The sequence below is a fragment of the Chroicocephalus ridibundus genome, chromosome 6, assembly GCF_963924245.1.
Source record: "Chroicocephalus ridibundus chromosome 6, bChrRid1.1, whole genome shotgun sequence".
Lineage (NCBI taxonomy): Eukaryota > Metazoa > Chordata > Aves > Charadriiformes > Laridae > Chroicocephalus > Chroicocephalus ridibundus.
In genome coordinates, this window is record NC_086289.1 from 50613895 (window position 1) to 50634554 (window position 20660).

Below are 20660 nucleotides of genomic sequence, written 5' to 3' on the forward strand. Positions count from 1 at the left end.
ATATGCTGATTTCTGTTAAAGCATCTAGCTTAAATTTTTAATACTATTTATTTAAAAGTTATACAACCATTTTAACTCTAAATCAAATAAAAATATCGCCTTGATTATAATTTTTCTCTCAATTAGATTAAGTCAATCAATAAAATACATGCCCTGCCTTTGGTGACATCCTCAAAACTGCAATCTGTGTATTACAGGGAGATGATTGTAACATAGTGCTGACAGATAAAATTAGCTTTCATGCGTTCTTAACCAAAAACATTAATATTGCAGTACACTTTTTCATTAAGGATCTTTTAGAACAGGGAAAGTCCTAAATGTGATCCTTCCTGTGGAGGTAAACAAAACAACATCCATAATTTCCAGTGATTTTAAGCCAGTGGAATGCCTTTGTGTGCACTCTAACAGTCTAACAGCAAAAAATGCATCACTCTATCATCTGGAAGCAAGATGCTCCATGGTCACCTGAGCTAATGTTAATGAATAATCAGTTTTATTTACAGAAATTTTCCCAGGAAACTTTTAGCACGTTCCTGGTGGCAATTACAAAGTTAAAACCAGTCCCACTGTGAGATAGTGCTGTTTCAGTTCACAGCCGAATCTGTGCAGGTTAGCCTAACTGTGAGATGCCCCAAGCTGTTGAAAGCATCCTGTAAGGACATTCAGACTCACTACATGGGTCCTCCCACATATGGATTTGTAGTCATTTCTAGCTTGATGTCAGTTATATAGGATACAAAGTAAGAACATGGATGACAAGTCATCCAATTTTTATTCAAAATCTGTGAGGTTTTCTGGCATCATAAAGGCTGACACTGAAAAGTTGTTAGCCATAAGAAGCTGTGAGTCTACAGGTGCTATATATTTACCAATGTTTACATGCTTAGATAAGCGTTTAGAAACGCTGTGAAAGTGATATATAAAGGACTTTAATGCTATGTGTTAGTAAATATTAACTACTGGCTCCTCTTAGGTTTCTACCATTCTATCAGGAAGTTTATATTATTGACTCTTACATGATAACAGTTTGTCCTTAGATATTAATTGCCAGGTTTCCTTTTTCCAAGAAAAGACTTAAGACTTCCACACATTTCACCACAGTATATCACAAAAAGCAGAAAACAGAAATAAAACTTAAAAAATGTTTTAAGCATTTTATACAATTACCTTCCTTCCTTTGGTTCCTATTACTTTCAGTCCCATAAGACCCTGTAAAAAAATCCCCAAATATTATTTTTTATTATTTTAAAAGCACCTATAAAATGAGTTAATTGATGTTACACGTAATAGGAAGTTTTCATTTTTATTACCAATCTGAGACTACCTTAGGTCCAGGAGGTCCCGCTTTTCCTGGCATGCCCTATAAAAAAGGAAAAAAAAACCCAAAACTTTCCTTAATTTAAAACATTACAATCTTCAGCACCAACGTAGGTGTTTTGAAGTACCCAATTTTCATGTGAGTTATATCACTATTTTTATTCTTTCCTCTACCTTTACAACCACAGTTTGTTGTGAGTGGGTGACAGAATGCTTATACAGTGTAGTTGCAAGCACACATCTCTCTTACTGTTATACACATTAGTATTTAAAGTGAATTTATGGGTAATTATTTGAAAATTGAAAGTTATGCCTGCATGGACAAGGATGCTTCTGAAAACATGGAAATTATCATGCATGAAAATAAGAAACTTAAAAAAAATAATCAGATGTGTGTAGAAGGATATGGATTTTGCATACACGTGCCTCTAGATCTCAGTCAAGTCTGGGAGGGGCAGGTAATTGCGTTTGTGTAATTCCATAGGTTTCTGGGAAAATCAAAGGTTAAAGTAACAAGTGAGACATAAGTTCATACTCACTGAAGGTCCTGGAGGGCCCTGTGGTCCAAGTTCTCCCGGATATCCTTGAGCACCCTGGGCACCCTGCATATTAAAAAAGGAACAGGAATAAATCTCCTGGCAAGATTATGAGCAAACCACAACACTAAGTTCAATGAAATGAATAACAAACAGAGGAGCAGCACTTTCTCTGGATTTCCTTTTCATGTGCCAGGATTACACAGAAGTATAATTCCTTCTCACTGCTTCATTGGTTGGCGTATGTTTTGAAACATGAGGAAAACATATCTTCTGTAAAATTAAACTACTCAAGTGAGGATATATGTCCTGTTTATCTGTGGACATTCTCATAATCCTTATAGTCCTATTGCTAGCCCTCATAAGCCTTTATTCTTTTGAATATTCTATGCAATAAATTCTATACCTTAAAACTTCATTTTCAAAGAAATGGAAAAATAAAGATTTTGATTTTACTTTTAATTTGATGTCCTCCATTTATTGTAACAGTCAAAAGAAATGTCTGCTCTGGCTTCTCTTATTAATCTCCATTTTTAAAATATGGATCATACTGTCCTTTGTTAGTCCTCTAGAGGTTGAGCTGGTCTAATCTGTTCAATCTTAATTCCTGGGTAATTTTTACAGTTGGACAGGTCCCTTCCAACCAAACTATTCTATTCTATATGTAGAGGTAAACCCCTAAATCTATGACCAGTTTTTCTCCATTTCTAAAGTATTGTTGTTCGTCTGCAACCTGATTTCCCTATCTCACTTTACTAACACATAATGGACAATATTGGTTCTGATGGCAAAATTAATTACTATTGTCTTGGAGTACTCTGTTTTGTAAAGTCAGAAGAAAGACTCTGAATATATTGTATTAATCAGATTATATAAAGTTAATAATTTTTTAAAGACAGAATTATTTTCTGGCTTGCAAATGAGTGAGATAATTGTAAAAAATACTATATCTATATAAAAAATATAATACATGAAAATATTTTATATACATACACTCACACATTATATATAATGTGGTTTTTATATATATATATATATATGTATGTATGTATGTATGTATCTATCTCATATTCTGAATTAATTCTGAATTACCTGAAGTCCAGGCATTCCTGGTAATCCAGGATCACCTTTTGCACCATACCCTTGGTTATATACCTCTGCAGGGCACCCCTGGACAATCACATAAAAAGGAAGATAAAAAGTTACGTTGTAGAAGTCTGTAGTGGAACAAATCTAATAGAGTTTGCAAGGAAATAAACAACATCAGAATTGCATAATGATGTCAACTATCCTCTATGGATAGTTCTATGTTTAAAAAAGATTTTATTAAGCAGAATATACCCTTTTCAGGCATTCCAGTTCTCTGTTAGGAGCAGTCTTCATTTCTGACATACCTATGTTACTTACCCACAGTCCCAACGTTCAAATTTTTTTGGTACTTTTTATCCCTTTAAAATACTCTTTAGTGCATCTACAGATTTCCATATGAATTCATATGCTGTTTGGGGATGGGGCTTAGTTCTTTGTGTGCTTGAGAGTTAAATTCATTACATGCAATAACTAGTTAAAGGGGAAAAAACTGTTTTGTAATCTGGAGTGAATACGTCTAGTTCAGACGAAGCAGCAAAGTTTGTAGTTGCTTCTTCTGGAAAGTAAACCTTCCGTTTCCCATGAATTAAGACCTTAAGAACTCTTTACCAGCAGTGAACATACACACAAACTGTTGATCACCAATAAACATTTCACATAATATGGTGTAAATAACTGACCTTCTCTCCTTTGATGCCAGGAATACCCTAGGGAGAAGAACAAGCATATTATTAAAACAGAAAAGTAAGAGAGACCATGGTGAAAGGACACATTCTAAACATTCTCTAAGCTCAGTGCTCTTGAAGCAATTTATTTTCATGGACATGGTGTATCGCCAGGTACATGTTTACTATGCCAGACTTCAATTTAAGAAGAAAGGGAATATTGTTAAAAAGTAGTCCAGTCTCACAACTCTACAAGTGAAGGCAAAACAGTTTTGAAGCCTGACCTTAATAAATAAAATCAGGAAAACTAGTAAAGTAAAGATCATGTTTAGAAGTTATTAGATTTGAAGCCACTGGAACTTAATAGATAGCATTCCTTTTCCATGTGTTTAGAAATTACTTTTAAAAACACATTTCAACAGAGAAAACCCAAATCCTAAGGTTAAAGCAATGCAGCCACAATAAGAAGTTCTGGGTTTAATTCCTGGTTCTTATCGACTTAATTAGGCCATATCCTCCAAGATATTTAGGCATAAACTGAAACTGCAATCTGTTAAATATATACCGGACCCCTTTAGAGATGTCAGTGGCAAATTTTCATTAGTATCCCTTGAGACACTAAAGAGTTAACACCAGTCAGTGAATTTGCACGCGCTCATTAACTAAGAAGTTGAGGCCCAACGTGCAGCCAATAAAATGTTACTTTTAACTTTGGTTTCTTTACCACACAGTTTTCATATTAATAAAATGGGGATACCTATATATTTCAACTGTTGTCAATACCAGCTAATGTGAGGCTCTACACTCCTCCAGTGAATGGCTTTATGAGGTAGAAATGTACACAATCATGAAATTCAGACACCTACTGGAATGCCTGGAGCACCTCTTCTACCTGGAGGACCTGGAAAACCTTGATCGCCCTGGAAGTAGTAAGAGTGACTGTTAATGCATATTATTTTTTATTATTTGGTCTGATTTTAGCAAATGTGATTAGAAAAGAAGTTTTTTATGTTATCATACTAAAATTGTGAGTTGCATTACCACCATATTTCATAGAATCATAGAATCATAGAATCATAGGGTTGGAAGGGACCTCTGGAGATCATCTAGTCCAACCCCCCTGCCAGAGCAGGGTCACCTAGAGCAGGTTACACAGGAACACGTCCAGGTGGGTTTTGAATGTCTCCAGAGTTGGAGACTCCACCACCTCTCTGGGCAGCCTGTTCCAGTGCTCTGCCACCCTCAGGGTAAAGAAGTTCCTCCTCATGTTTAGGTGGAACTTCCTATGTTCCAGTTTGTGCCCATTGCCTCTTGTCCTGTCCCCGGGCACCACTGAAAAGAGCCTCGCCCCATCGTCCTGACACCCACCCTTTAAGTATTTATAAGCGTTGATAAGGTCACCCCTCAGACGTCTTTTTTCCAGACTGAAGAGACCCAAATCCCTCAGCCTTTCCTCATAAGAGAGGTGTTCCAGTCCCCTAATCATCCTCGTAGCCCTCCGCTGCACCCTTTCCAGCAGTTCCCTGTCCCTCTTGAACCGGGGAGCCCAGAACTGGACACAGTACTCCAGGTGCGGTCTCACCAAGGCAGAGTAGAGGGGGAGGATGACCTCCCTTGACCTGCTGGCCACGCTCCTCTTGATGCACCCCAGGATGCCATTGGCCTTCTTGGCCACAAGGGCACATTGCTGACTCATGGTCATCCTGTTGTCCACCAGGACTCCCAGGTCTCTTTCCACAGAGCTGCTCTCCAGCAAGTCAGCACCCAACCTGTACTGGTGCATGGGGTTGTTCCTCCCCAGGTGCAGCACCCTACACTTGCCCTTGTTGAACTTCATAAGGTTTCTCTCTGCCCAGATCTCCAACCTGTCCAGGTCTCTCTGTATGGCGGCACAGCCTTCCGGTGTGTCAGCCACCCCACCCAGCTTTGTGTCATCAGCAAACTTGCTGAGGGTGCACTCTATCCCCTCATCCAGGTCATTGATGAATATGTTGAACAGGACTGGACCCAGTACTGACCCCTGGGGAACACCACTCGTCACTGGTCTCCAACTAGACTCTGTGCCCCTAATCACAACCCTCTGAGCTCTATCTTTCAACCAGTTTTCTATCCACCCCACTGTCCATTCATCTAACCCACACTTCCTAAGCTTCCCTATGAGGATGCTGTGGGAGACCGTGTCAAACGCCTTGCTTAAGTCAAGGTAGACCACATCTACCGCCCTCCCCTCATCTATCCATCTAGTCATGCCATCGTAGAAGGCTATCAGGTTAGTCAGACATGATTTCCCCCTGGTGAATCCATGCTGAGTACTTCTGATAGCTTTCCTTTCCTCCACGCGCCTTGAGATGACACCCAGAACGAGCTGTTCCATCATCTTTCCAGGGATGGAGGTGAGGCTGACCGGCCTGTAGTTCCCCGGCTCCTCCTTCTTGCCTTTCTTGAAGACTGGAGTGACATTGGCTTTCCTCCAGTCCGCAGGCACCTCGCCTGTTCTCCAGGACTTTTCAAAGATGATGGAGAGCGGCCCAGCAATGACTTCCGCCAGCTCCCTCAGCACTCTCGGGTGCATCCCATCAGGGCCCATGGACTTGTGAATATCTAGATGATCTAATTGGTCCCTCACTCGCTCCTCCTCAACCCAAGGGAAGTCGTCTTTTTTTTATTTGCTAAAAGGGGCACAGCCACACCGTATGGGTCTTGACTTCCATTCCAGACACCAGGTTTTATTACCTATGTCAGATCAGTTCACTGTTTTACTAGAAATGTATGATTTTCTGTAGCAGGCTTTCTTCTGACTCCCTCTTTCAGAATGCTGGAAGCATTTGTTCATAGAGCAAAGGAAAACTAGTAAACCTGTGACTTACAGTAAGCCTTTTCTTTTAATTGATTTCAGGACTTATGGATTGTCAACTGCAAGGTAGATACTGGTAAAATAAAATTAATTAACTATCTATCTCTTCTATTTCAACCGAAGGACAGGCTGAACAAAACTAGTTAGGTCTCCTGGATTTAATGAAAAAAGTTTTATCCGTCAAAATATTAAACATTGGTCTTAACTTTTTAGCAAAGGTCATTAGCATGTATTATTTAACTATCTATCTTAAACAAAAAGGCAGCACTTTTCCTTTCTCTAGCTTTGCGATTCAAATTTTTTGTAGTTGATAAAGTCACAAAACACAACAAATAAAAGTTACTGTATATCGGGGGGAATACCAGAATGCTTTTTGGCCATTCCTAAGCATAGCCAAACACAATCTCTGTAACATTCCGTTTGGTTTGTACCTTTGTGCCGTTGCATCCTGGAACACCCGAGCGCCCAGGAGGACCAACAGTTCCCGGTTCACCCTAAAAAGAAGTGCAATATTGACACAAGCTTTGTTTTTGCACATTCATATTACCCTGCAGCAACACTGAAAGAGTTTATGTTGGAGCAGTGTTTCACAAGACTTGACAGATTACAATGTGTTCTTAAATCATTACAATGAGTAAGAATTGCTGATGCTAAGATTTTTATCTCTAAGCTAATTGACAGAGACAATGCTGACGTTGAGACTAGCGTGAGCACATTTGGCTGAGGATAATTGTGTATGGAAGACTGTAGTAAGAGATAAATGGTTAAATCAGCGTCATTTTTACTTACTGGAAGGCCTGGGGGACCTGAAAATCCAGGTAGTCCTGGGAGTCCCTAATGGTATAAAAACAGAGGAATAATATTACAAATATTAAGCAAACGCTCGTGATGCAGTTTTTCTTTTGATCACATTCATAAGACAAATGAATGCAAGTATGATTGTATCAAAAGATCACTATTTCCTCTAACCCTTCTGACTTTGAACCAAGTATAATGGTAGCTTATGCACTGTTAACATAGACTCCTTTTGCATGCAGAAAAAAACTCAATAAAATAACTCTTCATGGAATTCTAGTCTGACTTTTTCATAGCACACCCCAACACTAAATACATACAGCATGAACCCTATACATAGAGTGTAGCAAAAAAGGCAAAAGTTCTAAAAACCAGATAATGCATGTGCATAGTCCAGGTCATACATTTTAAAAATACTTTAAAATCATATATAATGTTTTGGTTTTATTTTTCACAAATTATTGAACCAGGCTTGCATTTAATGATATTTAATACACACAAGTTTGTTTAAAACATAAATACTTACTCGTATGCCTTTGGGCCCAACTAAGCCAGTAAGCCCTGGAGAACCCTAGATCACAAATAGAAAACAACATACTTCAATATAATTGAGAAAAAGCACACATATGTCAAGAAGACATGCAATATTTTAAATAGTAATACCAACATGTGCACATGAAACTATGTAAACATGATTTGCCTACTACAGACACTAAAGCAAACAAGCATTTAATACAACTTGCATAAATCGTGGCATCTTGCCATCCCTTTCAGTGTTTACAGGGGATATATCTCATCATAGGTCAAAAAAATAACAGTCAGGGTTTGTTGAGAAAGCAGTTGCTATGGATCTGTTCAAGCTGTGAGACCTGGAAGTGCTTCCCTGTGAGGAAAAAGCTGGAATGCTCCCACATATGGGTGATGTCCATGTAATGATCAGGTATATGCATGTACCAGCCACCCTAAACTATGGCTTGTGCATGGAAAGGAAAGCCAGGGGCAGGTTGAAGGAGGCTAAGCTGGATGGAAAAGCAAGGCCAAAAAAAAGACAGCAAAGCATGCCACAGCACAGTCTAGACAGAACCTGCTAGAATTGTTTCAAGACACTTAGAGCTTTACTGATAATAAGAAACTTTTATTGTTCCCAGAAAGGAAATGGGGAATGTACAGAACTGCATAGCTTCTAAAATCCTGGGCAACATTTCATTTAAGATAAGGAACAGGCATTGAATAGGAAAAACTAACTGGAATACACTACAATAGATGGCACTCAGGCTAACTGAGATGTTCTTGCTAGATAAATTATCCTTATTTTTTGTTATTCTTGCAGAAGTTATTATCACTTATTAAAAGGGAAATGCTCTACTAAACACTTTTCAATGAGTTCAAATAAACAGCTCATCAACATGTAAGAGATCCACCATGAGCATCAGTTCCATAAAGTATTGTAAAAATGAGACAGAACAGAATAATGCAACAATACTCAAACAAATTAAAACTATAAAAGACATTTGTTTAAAGGTATAGATCAGTGCTGGAGACACTTTAGTGCAGGTCCTAGGCATAATGTGATTGTGGCAGTACCTTCCTTATTTATACTGCGGCTGAGTTCAGGCCATATCTACACACAAATGATTTATTCACCAGAGTCAATTTATCGGTGACAGCAGGAATGCTGTTCCTTAAGACAAATATAAATAAAATGTTTTTTAATGAGCAATTTGTTTTTTCTGCTCGTGCAGGAGTCACTGAAAATTCATATTCGGCCTCAGTTTAGGTACACAGGAAAGAAAGAAAGCCCAAGTCACCGAAGTCACTCTCTCCATACTGCAGGCAACTGAGTATTTCCTAAACCAATGAAAATTTATCTTAAAAATGATCTTTCCCTTCACATTTTCTTAAATCTGTTTGCCATATTCGTAATAGCTTATTTCCTCTCTTTCCATCAATAGATGTCAAAGTATATTGCTAAGACAAAATTGAGGTTATGCTACTAAGATCTATTTAGACCCATGTTCATTGCCTCTGGCAGTTCAGTCCAGGTGCTTTAGCACTGGCCACTGAACAACTGACAACAAAAGTCCATGTTCATATCAGCTATTTCAACTCAGTCAAAAATGACCACTGCAGCTGGTGAGCACACAACTTCCCTCACCAAATACATGACTCTGAAACAGGTTTTGCTTTGGTTTGGTTTTCTAAAGCAGAATGCGCTACCCAGTCATAGCTCACTTTCACAGTCAAGCACGGTAGTTTCTCTGTGTGTGTCTTTCTGTCTCATATACACACCTACCTTTGGTCCCTGTGGTCCTGGAGGCCCTTCTGGACCAGGAAAGCCTCTAAGACCAGGTGGACCTGGAGCACCAGGAAAGCCTTTTTCACCCTGTAAACATTAAAAGAATGAAGTTCTTAAAATATCCATGAATTCTCCTTTTGGTATCTTATTTCTAAGGCACTCATTACTTTCAGTACCTCTTACCTACAAATCTGTTTGCTACTGTGGTAGATAAATTACCCTTGCCCATACTGACCTGTTTTTGTGGCCCAGCCTATGTGCTGTCTAGGCCACTGGAGGAAGACACTCATAAGTATGGCTGAAGATATCAGAAGACAACAGTACTCAAGATTTTACAGAGTACTGAAGTTAATTGGCAGCATGAAAAGTTTAAGAAAGCTTATACATATTCCTTGTTAATATTTCTATATCATGTTTAGTCCCTACAAGCAAAACAAATCCAAATCCACTATAGCAGCCCTGATTTGCAGTTGGCAAACTTAATGGCAGCTGGCTGCTGCTATACAGCAAGGTCAGTTCCAAATCATCAATACCTCTCTTCATGCAACCCATGCAAAGAAACAGCGTGAGTCAACTGCAACAAAACCATTCAGATAGAATAAAAGAAGTTTGCTTTAAGCAATAACTTTTTAGAATTGTTCTGAGCTTCAGAGATTAAGACACCCCATTACTTTTTCATGTGTTTTTTAAGGTCAAGTTGAAATAACCAAACCAGTTTTGGTAAAGGAAACAGAGAAGATTAAAGCTACACAAATAGAATATAGGAGGCTAAGTTACAGTGGAAGGGGAGTTTTCAGTTTTTTATTTAAATATAATGAAGATGCAATTCTTATCTTAGTTAAAATAAAGTGCTTCAAGCCTAGAAACTTGAACAAGCCTAGAACAGAAAAGGTGTTTCAGCTCTTTAGATAGCAGCAATTTAGCATGTTCAATTTTACATCAGTGAAGAGCTGCCTGTTCAAGACCTTTTACATCACACCATGACTTGGGAGAGAGAAGATGGGGTTATCGATTCTCTCAATTTTCTGATTGCTTTACCAGGGGAGAGTTACACAAAAAAGCATTTGGAATTCTGCTGTACAGAATTTATGGTATCTTATTATTCAATGTACAAGATAGGACCCAAAAGAAGTCTTGGGGAAGTCAAAATACCTTGGCTTGTCCCTCCACCAATTCTTGCCCCTCAAAATCCCACAAATTTACCAGATTTTAAATAGGTTCTGAATTTAAAAAAAATAATATTAAAAGATAGAAAATAATCCCAGAATATTTTAACATAAATCCAAACAAGAATTGCATTATGAAGTGTCTGTGAGATCTCTATCATAAGCCGGCATAGCGTTTTATAACAAATCATTTATTTCATCCACGAGCGTCCAAAGAAAGGCAAAAAAGGATAATGCTATACCAAGACGTGCCACTGGAGGGAGTGTAGTACTGATTTACGGAAAAACGACCGAAGTCCTTCATCTGTGTAAACAATCATTAACTCTTAGCTACCAATTGTTTAGTTGCCTTAACATGGAACTGTTACAAGACAAGTTGCGTGCGTTCATTCTTATTAATATTTCCCTTTTAGCGGGCAGCTTATTTTTTTCTAATTTTTCAACTGCTCTCAAGTTTACTGGTTAGGACAAAGTCAGCTTAGCGCAACTAAAAACATGAAAAATAAGCACCGAGATTTTACTAAAGACATAAGAATTCTCCTTTCCCACTCATGAAAACATGTTTTAATAACGAGCATATATATTTTGAGAGAACTTTTCTCCACCGTTGAAATGAAGCTTCCTAAAGGCAAGACTAGCAGTGTTTACTGTGATGCAATATGACGCTTTTTCTTGGTAATAAAGGTACAGAAGGAAAGTTGTGAGTAATTCTTTACCAATCAGATATGTTGATCAGTAGGACTGATCACAACCGTAACTCTGTATAGACATCTGGAATCTGCTGATAAGGTTTTGTATGGCAATCACTGTGTCCACAGTTAGCCTGGATTACAACCATGACTTCTTTAATAATGCCCCTTTCATTTGTGAATCAGTTGTTTTTTCAACTACAAACAGGAGTTTGAAAGAATTTTTGGCATTTGCGTAATTCAGGTTTGTATAAAAGCCACTCCGAGCCTCTGCCAAGCTACTACTGGCAACAGCCAGAGCTGCGGCTCTGTTACTTTTGATGGATTTGATGCTGTTCCCTCACTACTGGCAAGGCATTCACGATTAGGACCCAGAAACTCATCCCCTGTGTCGGTCTGCAGGAGATTTATCTGTTTGCTACCAGTGCATGTAGCTTTCCTTCAGAAACCGGAAAAAGGGGGGAGATGGGCAAGGTCCAAAGATGGAAAGCGGGAAGCACTGAACATGACACTCTCGATGGCATTATGAAATTTGTAACAGGAGAGCTGCATCCAGGGTAATGGTATCTGTGGGCATTTGTTAGGAGTTTATGAAAGGGACCTAGTGCTTTGGACAGTTGTACTTCTGTTGGTGTTCAAACATCATGCAATGCTGTAAACTAATGCATTTAAAAAAAATAGATTTAAAAGTCTTCTTAGTTAAACAGTGTGTCCTTTCACAATTCCCTGTAGACTCTGTTGACAGAATACTGTCACACAATAAATTCACTCACTGTATCAACTAAACTAATGTATTAACAATTTCCAGGGATAAGCTAATCTTAAAAAAGGAAAAATATATTTGTTCTTACCTTATTACCTTTCATGCTATCGCAAAAGCAGGGACTTTTACCTTTGCATACACAGCTCTGGAAAACAAAAAGACAAACTTTATAACAAAACTATTTTTCTCATTGTGTTGTTTGGTGAGGGGCAAATGAGATCTCAGTGGTTTTAATAAGGTAATTATTTCACAGATAATACAACTTTAAAAAAAAAAGTTCATGAGGAGTGTCAATTCACAACAGTGGAAAAGAGCTCATTATTCCTTTGTACTGTCTTTTGAGACAGGTAAGGGCACTAGTTTAATTTTATAGTTGCGGTAAAGGCCAAGAAGCCATACTTAACACCACCAGGATTATAATACCAGTGTAAAATTCAAGAATTTGGTCTCTCAGCACTAAACATTCACGGAATCATGGAATTTCAGAGTTGAAAGGAACCTCTAGAGATCATCTAGTCCAACCCCCCTGCTAAAGCACATTACACATTACTGAGGACTGCATCCAGGTGGGTGTTGAAAGTCTCCAGAGAAGGGGACTCCATAATCTCCCTGGGCAGCCTGTTCCAGTGCTCTGTCACCCTCACCGCAAAGAAGTCTTTTCTCATATTTGAATGGAACTTCCTATGTTCCAGCTTGTTCCCATTACCCCTCGTCCTGTTACTGGGAACCACTGAAAAGGGTCTGGCTCCATCCTCCTTCAACCCACCCTTTAGATACTTGTAAACATTAATAAGGTCTCCCCTCAGCCTTCTCTTCTCCAGGCTGAAGAGTCCCAGCTCTCTCAGCCTTTCCTCATAAGGGAGATGCTCCAATCCCTCAATCATCTTCTTGCCCTAATTGATGATTCTCTAAAAAACTTACTATAGAAACAAACACATATACTGATATTGTTTTAATTACAATTATATTATTTTTATTTTAATCTCTTAATCAATAATTTTCTGACTTTTTGTAGCTGCGTTCACTTCCTGACCCTGGCTTATAGTACCTAATACTATTACAAAGGACCCTCAACTTTGTTGTTTATTAATTCTGGAGGTTTTCTGAGCCAAGCTGCGTCACAGTGCGATCCGTCACAGAGAGATATCCCCACTCCTGCAGCAAGTCCTGGGCTGTAGCTGCTACCAGCATGTCTGTGCCTTCAGGTGAACCTGCAGTTCAAAGACCTCCTTGGAGGGCTGTGTTGAGTCTGTGACCTCTGCTGCTGGAGTATGGCATAGCTATCTGGGAGCAACTACAATTTGGGAAAATTCAATGATTAATCAAGTCTGAAGAGATACGGAGTTTTTTATTGGTCGCACTTAAGTGAAACAAACAAACAAACAAACCCAAAAAAGGACATTCAGTATAGAATCGGATGGACAGCATGACTAAATTAGCTAGCTTATGTACTAGGTAGTCGCGGTGTCAGGGAGCTCAGCAAAGCACATCTGAGATCCTGGGTGAATGTGAGAACACTTAATCCTTCTGTGCCCTGCTCCTGCTCCAGTTATCCTGCACTCAGTACCTGAGCTAGCCCAGTCCAGCTGGGATAACTGCAAAGGACTTTTCTACGCTCACTTAGATATATCCTATTTCAGTGGAGTGGAGGAGAAAAAAAATAATTCTTTGTTAACATAAATATTATACATAATAAAGTATCACTGAGGTTACTGAAGCCATATATTTCATACAGATGTGGAGTAAACTGCATTTATTGTATACTTTTGTACTTTGTACACTTAAATTCTTTCCTTTGTTTTTGAAGCTCTTGTTGAATGACTTTTTCAATTGTACCGCTGCAGAAAGAGAGCTATTTCAGTTTATCCTCTCACTTTAGTATATATGTTTCTCACAATGACAGTATGCTATGATACAGCTACAGACAGTAAGAAAGGGACAAATATCACAGATAGGTTGTGAAGATGTTTTTCTAAGTTGCATAAAATTTAGAAAATAAGGAAGAAAAGTAATTTTTTTTCTTACAAGATTAAAGCCTTTAAGATGGTATGAGATGAGCTTTCTATTTAGATCTTGAAGACAGAATTAATTAACCCCTACAGCTGGTCATAATACAACAGCAGCACTGTTCCAAATTTGTAACTTTTCCAGTGGCATTCTCAAAAAACAGAAAACAAAAGTCAGAGGAAAAAAACATTCTCCATTACATTTTGAAATTATAACGTCAGATTGCCATTAAATTTAAGTTTTCCTGTAGCAATCTGTTCAGGTAAAACATTTTACAGAATTGAAAAGTATCTTTTCTTCCCACAAGCTGCGATCAATTTCTTCTATCTATATCATCCAGAACTGAGGTATGCAGTATCAGCTAGCTGCCTTCATTTCTTACATTGCCCATGGTGTTGGTCTCTTTCCATTGACTACAGAGGAAACTTGACATCTAGTTTGGAACAACTCCTCCAGTCTCTTCAGGTGCCCCTTTTAGGATTGTGGAGATGTTGCAAGTACTTGCTGTTCTTATGGGCTAGAAAATTACTGACAGTAGCTGCCTGTCTTTCAGATAGCTGTAGTTAGTTGAGATGACGATGCCATCTATTAATTTAAAAATAGATGCAGGGGGTATTCCTCCAGTGAACAGCTATTTAAACATTCATTTACAAAATAAAAGATAAATGAGAATCAGTTGTCCATGAAAAGCAAATCCCCCAAGAAATGATTGTGTCTGCCTGTGCTCTATAGACAGATCAGTACGATGATTACGGTGTTTCAAGCTAGAGAGTTGCAAACATTAAATACTTAATTCTTTGGCATATTTAAAGAAGACTCTTTCTTCCCCTAGTCTGACAGCTAGAATTCAAGTGGTACTGCACCAGAAAATTTGGAAAACAAAGGTGTCATATAAAACAGAAACCATATGACTTTGCTACCTTTACTATTACTTTAATCAATGTGATTATATCACCAGGGACACAAGAATAAACACTAGTGCAGAATTAACAACAAACAGTATCCTGATTTATTCTTGTTGAGGTCTATCAGTTTGGCACTGGATAATGTAAGTTCACCAAGTTATATGAAAGATATCCTAAGCCTTTAAGTATAAATACTAGAGGATAAAGTGACACATATCCCAAAATAAATCTGGAATAGTCTGTAAGACAACCAATTTTCTTGTTCCCTATTTGATAAGAGTACCTTCATTCCCAACATATTCTCTTCAAAATAGTTGACACAGGCTATGAGTACATCTCTGCTAAGCAGTATAAAAACATTTAACTGCTCAATGTTCAGCATCCCAAGGAAAGATGTAAACACAGGACACAATAAAAGTAGTCTTAAATTGCAGGCGCTGCCTTTTACTAAGGTACAGGGCTGGTGAGTGACTCGAGCTACTGCATTCTTAAGGCTTGCATATGAACATTGTAAATTAACTACAAGACCTACAAGAGCCATTTTTTCAGCAATCTCAACTGTTGAAGCAAAGATTTAGTAGACACATGTCTGAGTCCAGGAAAGGTGCTGTTTACTGAGGAAAAAAATGCTTACGGTATTCCAAATTCTCTGAATTTCCTCAGTATAACTGGGATCATATCCTGGCTGACCATACAGAGCTTTCCTGAGAAATAGCCACAGCTGGCTTCTAATCTTCCTAGGACAAGTTATTTGCCATTATAATTCTATAGACCTTCATGGAGTTGCACCTTATTTCTACCTGTGAAAGTAAAGCTAGAAGCAGATTATTTACAGTATTTGTATACAAAGCAGTTTTCAGAACATGTAGAGAAATCACCAAATGAAAAGACTCTTCTATAATAGGTATAATCTGCAGAAGACTTTATATGTACAAACACAGAAGAAACTTTTAACTTACAATCACAGATAATTCAATGTGAACTTAATGCATGAACATGCAGAAAATTGTGATGCTACATAACTGAAAAAGGGTTATGAAACTATTTAAAGAAAGAGAGCCTTTGCTCTTCCAGAAGTCAAAATGCTTAGAATGTGTTTAATTTGCCATTAGTAAGCTTTCAGATCAATTTAGGTCTTTTTGTGTATGCATATCACATTAAACTAAACTGAAAAGACCAAAGATGATTTTACATTACACAGTCGGTTAGTTGGATAATACTAAATGTTTTGGCATATGATTTTTACGTAAGATTAGATTCTGCCTTCTGTAAAGGAGCCTTGAACCAAAAAATCATTGCTCTCTCACACTACTGGATATTTCCACATCCTTGTAAGATGCCTGCAGCTCCTTTACCAAAGGACCATAACAAAACAAGAGTATATTGCCAGGTTATAAGACAAGGACATTGAATATTAGTTATTAATGGTTTATTCAAAATCCTCACAATAACATCTACATAAATAAATTCATTAGCAAAGCCACAGGTTTACTGCATGGTTTTCAGTTTTGTGATTTTTATAATAATCACCTACATTTATTTTAAATATTTAGATACGGTAGATGGCACTGGATTTTTTTATCTAAAAATCTAGGCCAACAGGTAAAGCCAGATCATTATATGAATAACAAATCAAATGAATTCACCAATGAACCAACATTTTAAAAAACCCAACCCTTTCTTGGAGTAATTTATACAAAGCTCCTTTCAAAAGTGTTTTGAGTAATAGTAGTAATATTCTATGTTCTTTAATACACGCTGAAACACATTTCCTGCAGTGGTTAATTTTTTGTTCAGTGGGTGCCACCTTATCTAGAACACTGAATTGCCCTTTGTACACTATGGGATTGGATTCTCTGGGCTCTGACCTCTTCCTGCCCTCAACGCAGAGACTAACTTAAGCATCTGCTTAAAAAGTGTTCCAGTCCTCTCCTCCACTGAATCCATACGACAGTCTTATGTTGTCACCTATACAAAGCATACTGTAGATTCAGCATGGCACTGCTACTCCTACCACTGCAGTCCTGGCAACTTAATTTGGCTTATCAGAATCTTACATAGCTCACAGCACTTTGCCAATAGAGCTAGTTATACAAAGGATATCAGAGAATGCACTTAGGGATGTTATCAAACCTGAATATGCCAAAGGATGTCAAAAGGTGTTAATGTAAGGGAAAAAGCAAACAATGATAGGCATTTCTATCAATAGCATTTGTGGGGCAGTCCAGTCATACTGGGAATGGTTTAAAGGCAGGAAGATGGGGAACAGAAAAAATGAACCAGTGGCAATGATGAGCCAATATTTCTCCGTTGATCTCTTTTGAAATGACATATATGATGACAGAACAGTATTTGCTTGCTTTTCCAGATCCAGAAGACCAGAGGAGGTCAGCTATGATTTCAAAATATATACTTGTATTAAAAATACTGCACGAAGGACAGAGAGGCAACAAAGTGTGCTGCTGCAGGCAACAGGTACTGTTTTCTTTAAGTTTCAGATGAAGACTACATCAAGACCCCACAAGATGAGTAATAAAGACATTCATATAAAAGCTGAGATGAAATTAAATGTATTCTGTAGGAATATAGTACTCTGGTTGCAGTGGGGCTTAAGTTTACACTTTTGGCCTGATTGGTCTTTAATTTAATGGGTGAACTCCACTGATTCCAAAGGTAAATCCTGGTTAATGTAAATGAAAGATGACTGTGTGACACGAGGCATTTTAAGATGAATTAAAAGCAGTGCAAGTGATATCCATTAATTACTCTGGACAGTAAAAATAGCCCACGTATCCTCTCTCAAGTGGGTGGTGAAGCTGTCACTTTCCTTCATTGGTGGTTCTAAGTTTAAGTCTAAGTTTAAGGCTTTAAGTTTTTTTTAAGGTTTATTTAAACTTGATTTTTATTAGCATTTCACCTATCCTGCCATTAGGTCTTTATCTTCTAACTTCAAGGATCACTAAATTACAACTCTATCAAAACATGGAATAAGACTTAGGGGATAAGATCTATTTTTATGTGATGCTGTCTTTTTTTTTTTTCCCTTTTCCATCTTTCTCCTCATTAAAGGTATCCTGAGCAGCCTACAAATATGCAGGTCATCACAGTGGTCCCTTCCGAATAAAAGCGAATTATCAGCTAATTTCCAGTTTTATGTAGTTTCTCTTCAATTCCAATACCTATTAAAAATTATGTATCAGTGAGCCAGCTCCTTTAAGAGTCTTGATTATGAATTTTCAGGGCTTCTGACACACTGAGATTTCTGAATTCTTTCTGAGCTGTCTCAGTGCAGAGCAATCACTTTACAGATTTCAGCAGTGTCTATAAGCCACAACTGAGCACATAGAATTAATATTGCTCAAATAGTTAATGTTAATATAGTGCTTTAACTACAAAGGGCCCATTTCTCTAATGTTCTTGACTACATGTGTTCTATTACATCTAATAAAAGAAGTTGTAAAGCATTAAGATTACAGTAAAGGGAAAGTTTTGCTTTAACATTTATCTACAGTACAGAGTTGTGTTGAGGTAGGTACGCTGCAGAGATGTGAAATGCTGCACTTTCAGAAGGATGCTATGGTGATAGCTAAAGCTTCCAGCTTGGACACAGTTATGTTTTTTGAAAATGTATTCTAACATGCTCAAGCAGAGGATCTGAGAGCAGAGCTGTATAGAAAAAGAGTTCCCAGTGTGGAAAAGGCTATATAAGGAAAATCTTTTTTCTGAGTCTGATGCACGTGTGTTAGGATACTTAGCTGGACTAACACAGTCAGTAATTCTATCTAGACATGGTTAGTAGATACGTGACCCTGGCAGCATATTCCTCATGTTGCACAACTGTAATCATCACGTAGCATACAAGGTACTGGAGAATGAAGTACCCTCACTCCAAAACATTGCTATGAAAACAAAATACCAGTCCCACCATTAGAATCTGTATACTAAAAGTTTTTCATGCATTCTAAGCATCAAACATGAATTCATTAAAATTATCAAAGACCACAAAGAACTTTGTGTTTTTTTAGTGATTGCTGGACCAGTACAACAAAACCAAATTATTAAGCCTTCAATAAGTATAGACAACATAGAGCACAAATAGGAGATGATGAGATGAAGGAAAATATGTCAGTTCCCAAACCCTGAAACATTGTGTAGTCACTTGTGAACCGGAAGGCAGCCAGACATTCCTACCTTAGAAGACTCCTGTTAACAGCCATGTGTGCTATCAGAATTCACTGCATATTGCCTACCAGTTGAATACCTAGCACCTGACAAAAATTATTTCATTTCACTTTCCATTATAAAGAAATACACCTGTAACTTTAACTAATAAACAACTTGGTCAATAATGTCTAACACAGGGAGAGTGGATCTCAAAGGCCACAGTGGAAGACAACTGTTATGCTACAGAGAGTGCAGTTGTTGAATAAGCTCCATTAAAAACTTGTAATGGGAATAACTACTGAATCAACATCCCTTCTTGGTGACATAGGCCTTTTATTACTGGTTATGTGCTGCTTTCAGTGTGAGATTCAGGCGAGAAGTCCTAAGCATTTATGATCATAGGAAAAAACTTTCAGAATACTTCACAGAAGCAGGATTTTGTGTCTAACTTATTGCGATCGCACAATGTGAACATATAGCATGTCTCTATCTGAACTTGGGAAGAATTTCATTACTTACTATCCTTAATTTTAAGCTGTCATGAGTTCTTTTGGAAGGGATTATTTTCTTTTTATGTAATATAAAAATTTATTTATAATGGTATTTGCAAACCAACTATGTGGAGAAATGGAAGAAACTGCTGTAGATGAACATCTAAATGACTTACTATTACGTCAAAGGAATGTGTATGAAAACCCTTTTTCACTTCAGAGATTGAAACTGTTTTGAAAACCTTCTCTTAGTTTTTAAAGCAAAAACCTACTCACTAAGAGCTTTGTATAATAACAATTTTATGGTGTTAGACAAATCTCTTCATTATAACTATTCATATTTATCACAATAAAAAAAAAAGGTAACATAAACCTTAAGTAAAACAGGATACAAAGATGGCAACAAAGTTTTCCTAGAACTTTGGTATCTCTTGCCTATGTTTAAATGGAATGAATTCTTTCCTAGGGAAAAAAAACACACAACCAAACACCAAAAAAACAAAACAAAACTCGTAAAACACCCTGCAACTCTTTGTTTGTAACATACTGTATAGCATACCTTTTTTGCAGTGAACAAGGCTGTCTTTATGGAAGTTACAAGAAACTACCATAACATAACTGTTCATACTATTCTTATGAAAGCACACCATTCTGTCATTGTGCTCATAGTTCCACATACAACTTCCATGGTGCCAACCATATTCTTGTCCAAGCAGATACAGTACAATTAATTATATGGAGCTCCTCTCTTCTCTCCAACTCACTGACAATAAAGAGTTAGAGCGCAAGAACGATAGGGCTTAGCAATCTTCACTGTGCCTGCATGTTATCATCACTGCATTAGGATAAAACAGGTAAAGTGTTGTAATTTAGAAAAAAATCCACCACCTTATATTTTCACAAACTCAAAGTTTGTGAGCTCT

The 20660-nt window shown here is 37.6% G+C and overlaps 1 protein-coding gene across 1 annotated transcript in view; it reads right to left on the reverse strand.

Annotated features, from left to right (window-relative positions):
- Window positions 1-20660, reverse strand: part of COL4A3 (collagen type IV alpha 3 chain) — a 65998-nt gene that overhangs the window by 39371 nt on the left and 5967 nt on the right. Inside the window, exons 2-12 of the mRNA XM_063339015.1 lie at window positions 12259-12315; window positions 9550-9639; window positions 7783-7827; window positions 7251-7295; window positions 6893-6955; window positions 4474-4527; window positions 3623-3649; window positions 2946-3023; window positions 1857-1919; window positions 1325-1360; window positions 1168-1209 (exon numbers count right to left, since the gene is read on the reverse strand). Coding sequence (XP_063195085.1) covers window positions 1168-1209; window positions 1325-1360; window positions 1857-1919; window positions 2946-3023; window positions 3623-3649; window positions 4474-4527; window positions 6893-6955; window positions 7251-7295; window positions 7783-7827; window positions 9550-9639; window positions 12259-12315 — 600 coding nt within the window. The remainder of the gene's footprint in view (window positions 1-1167; window positions 1210-1324; window positions 1361-1856; window positions 1920-2945; window positions 3024-3622; window positions 3650-4473; window positions 4528-6892; window positions 6956-7250; window positions 7296-7782; window positions 7828-9549; window positions 9640-12258; window positions 12316-20660) is intronic.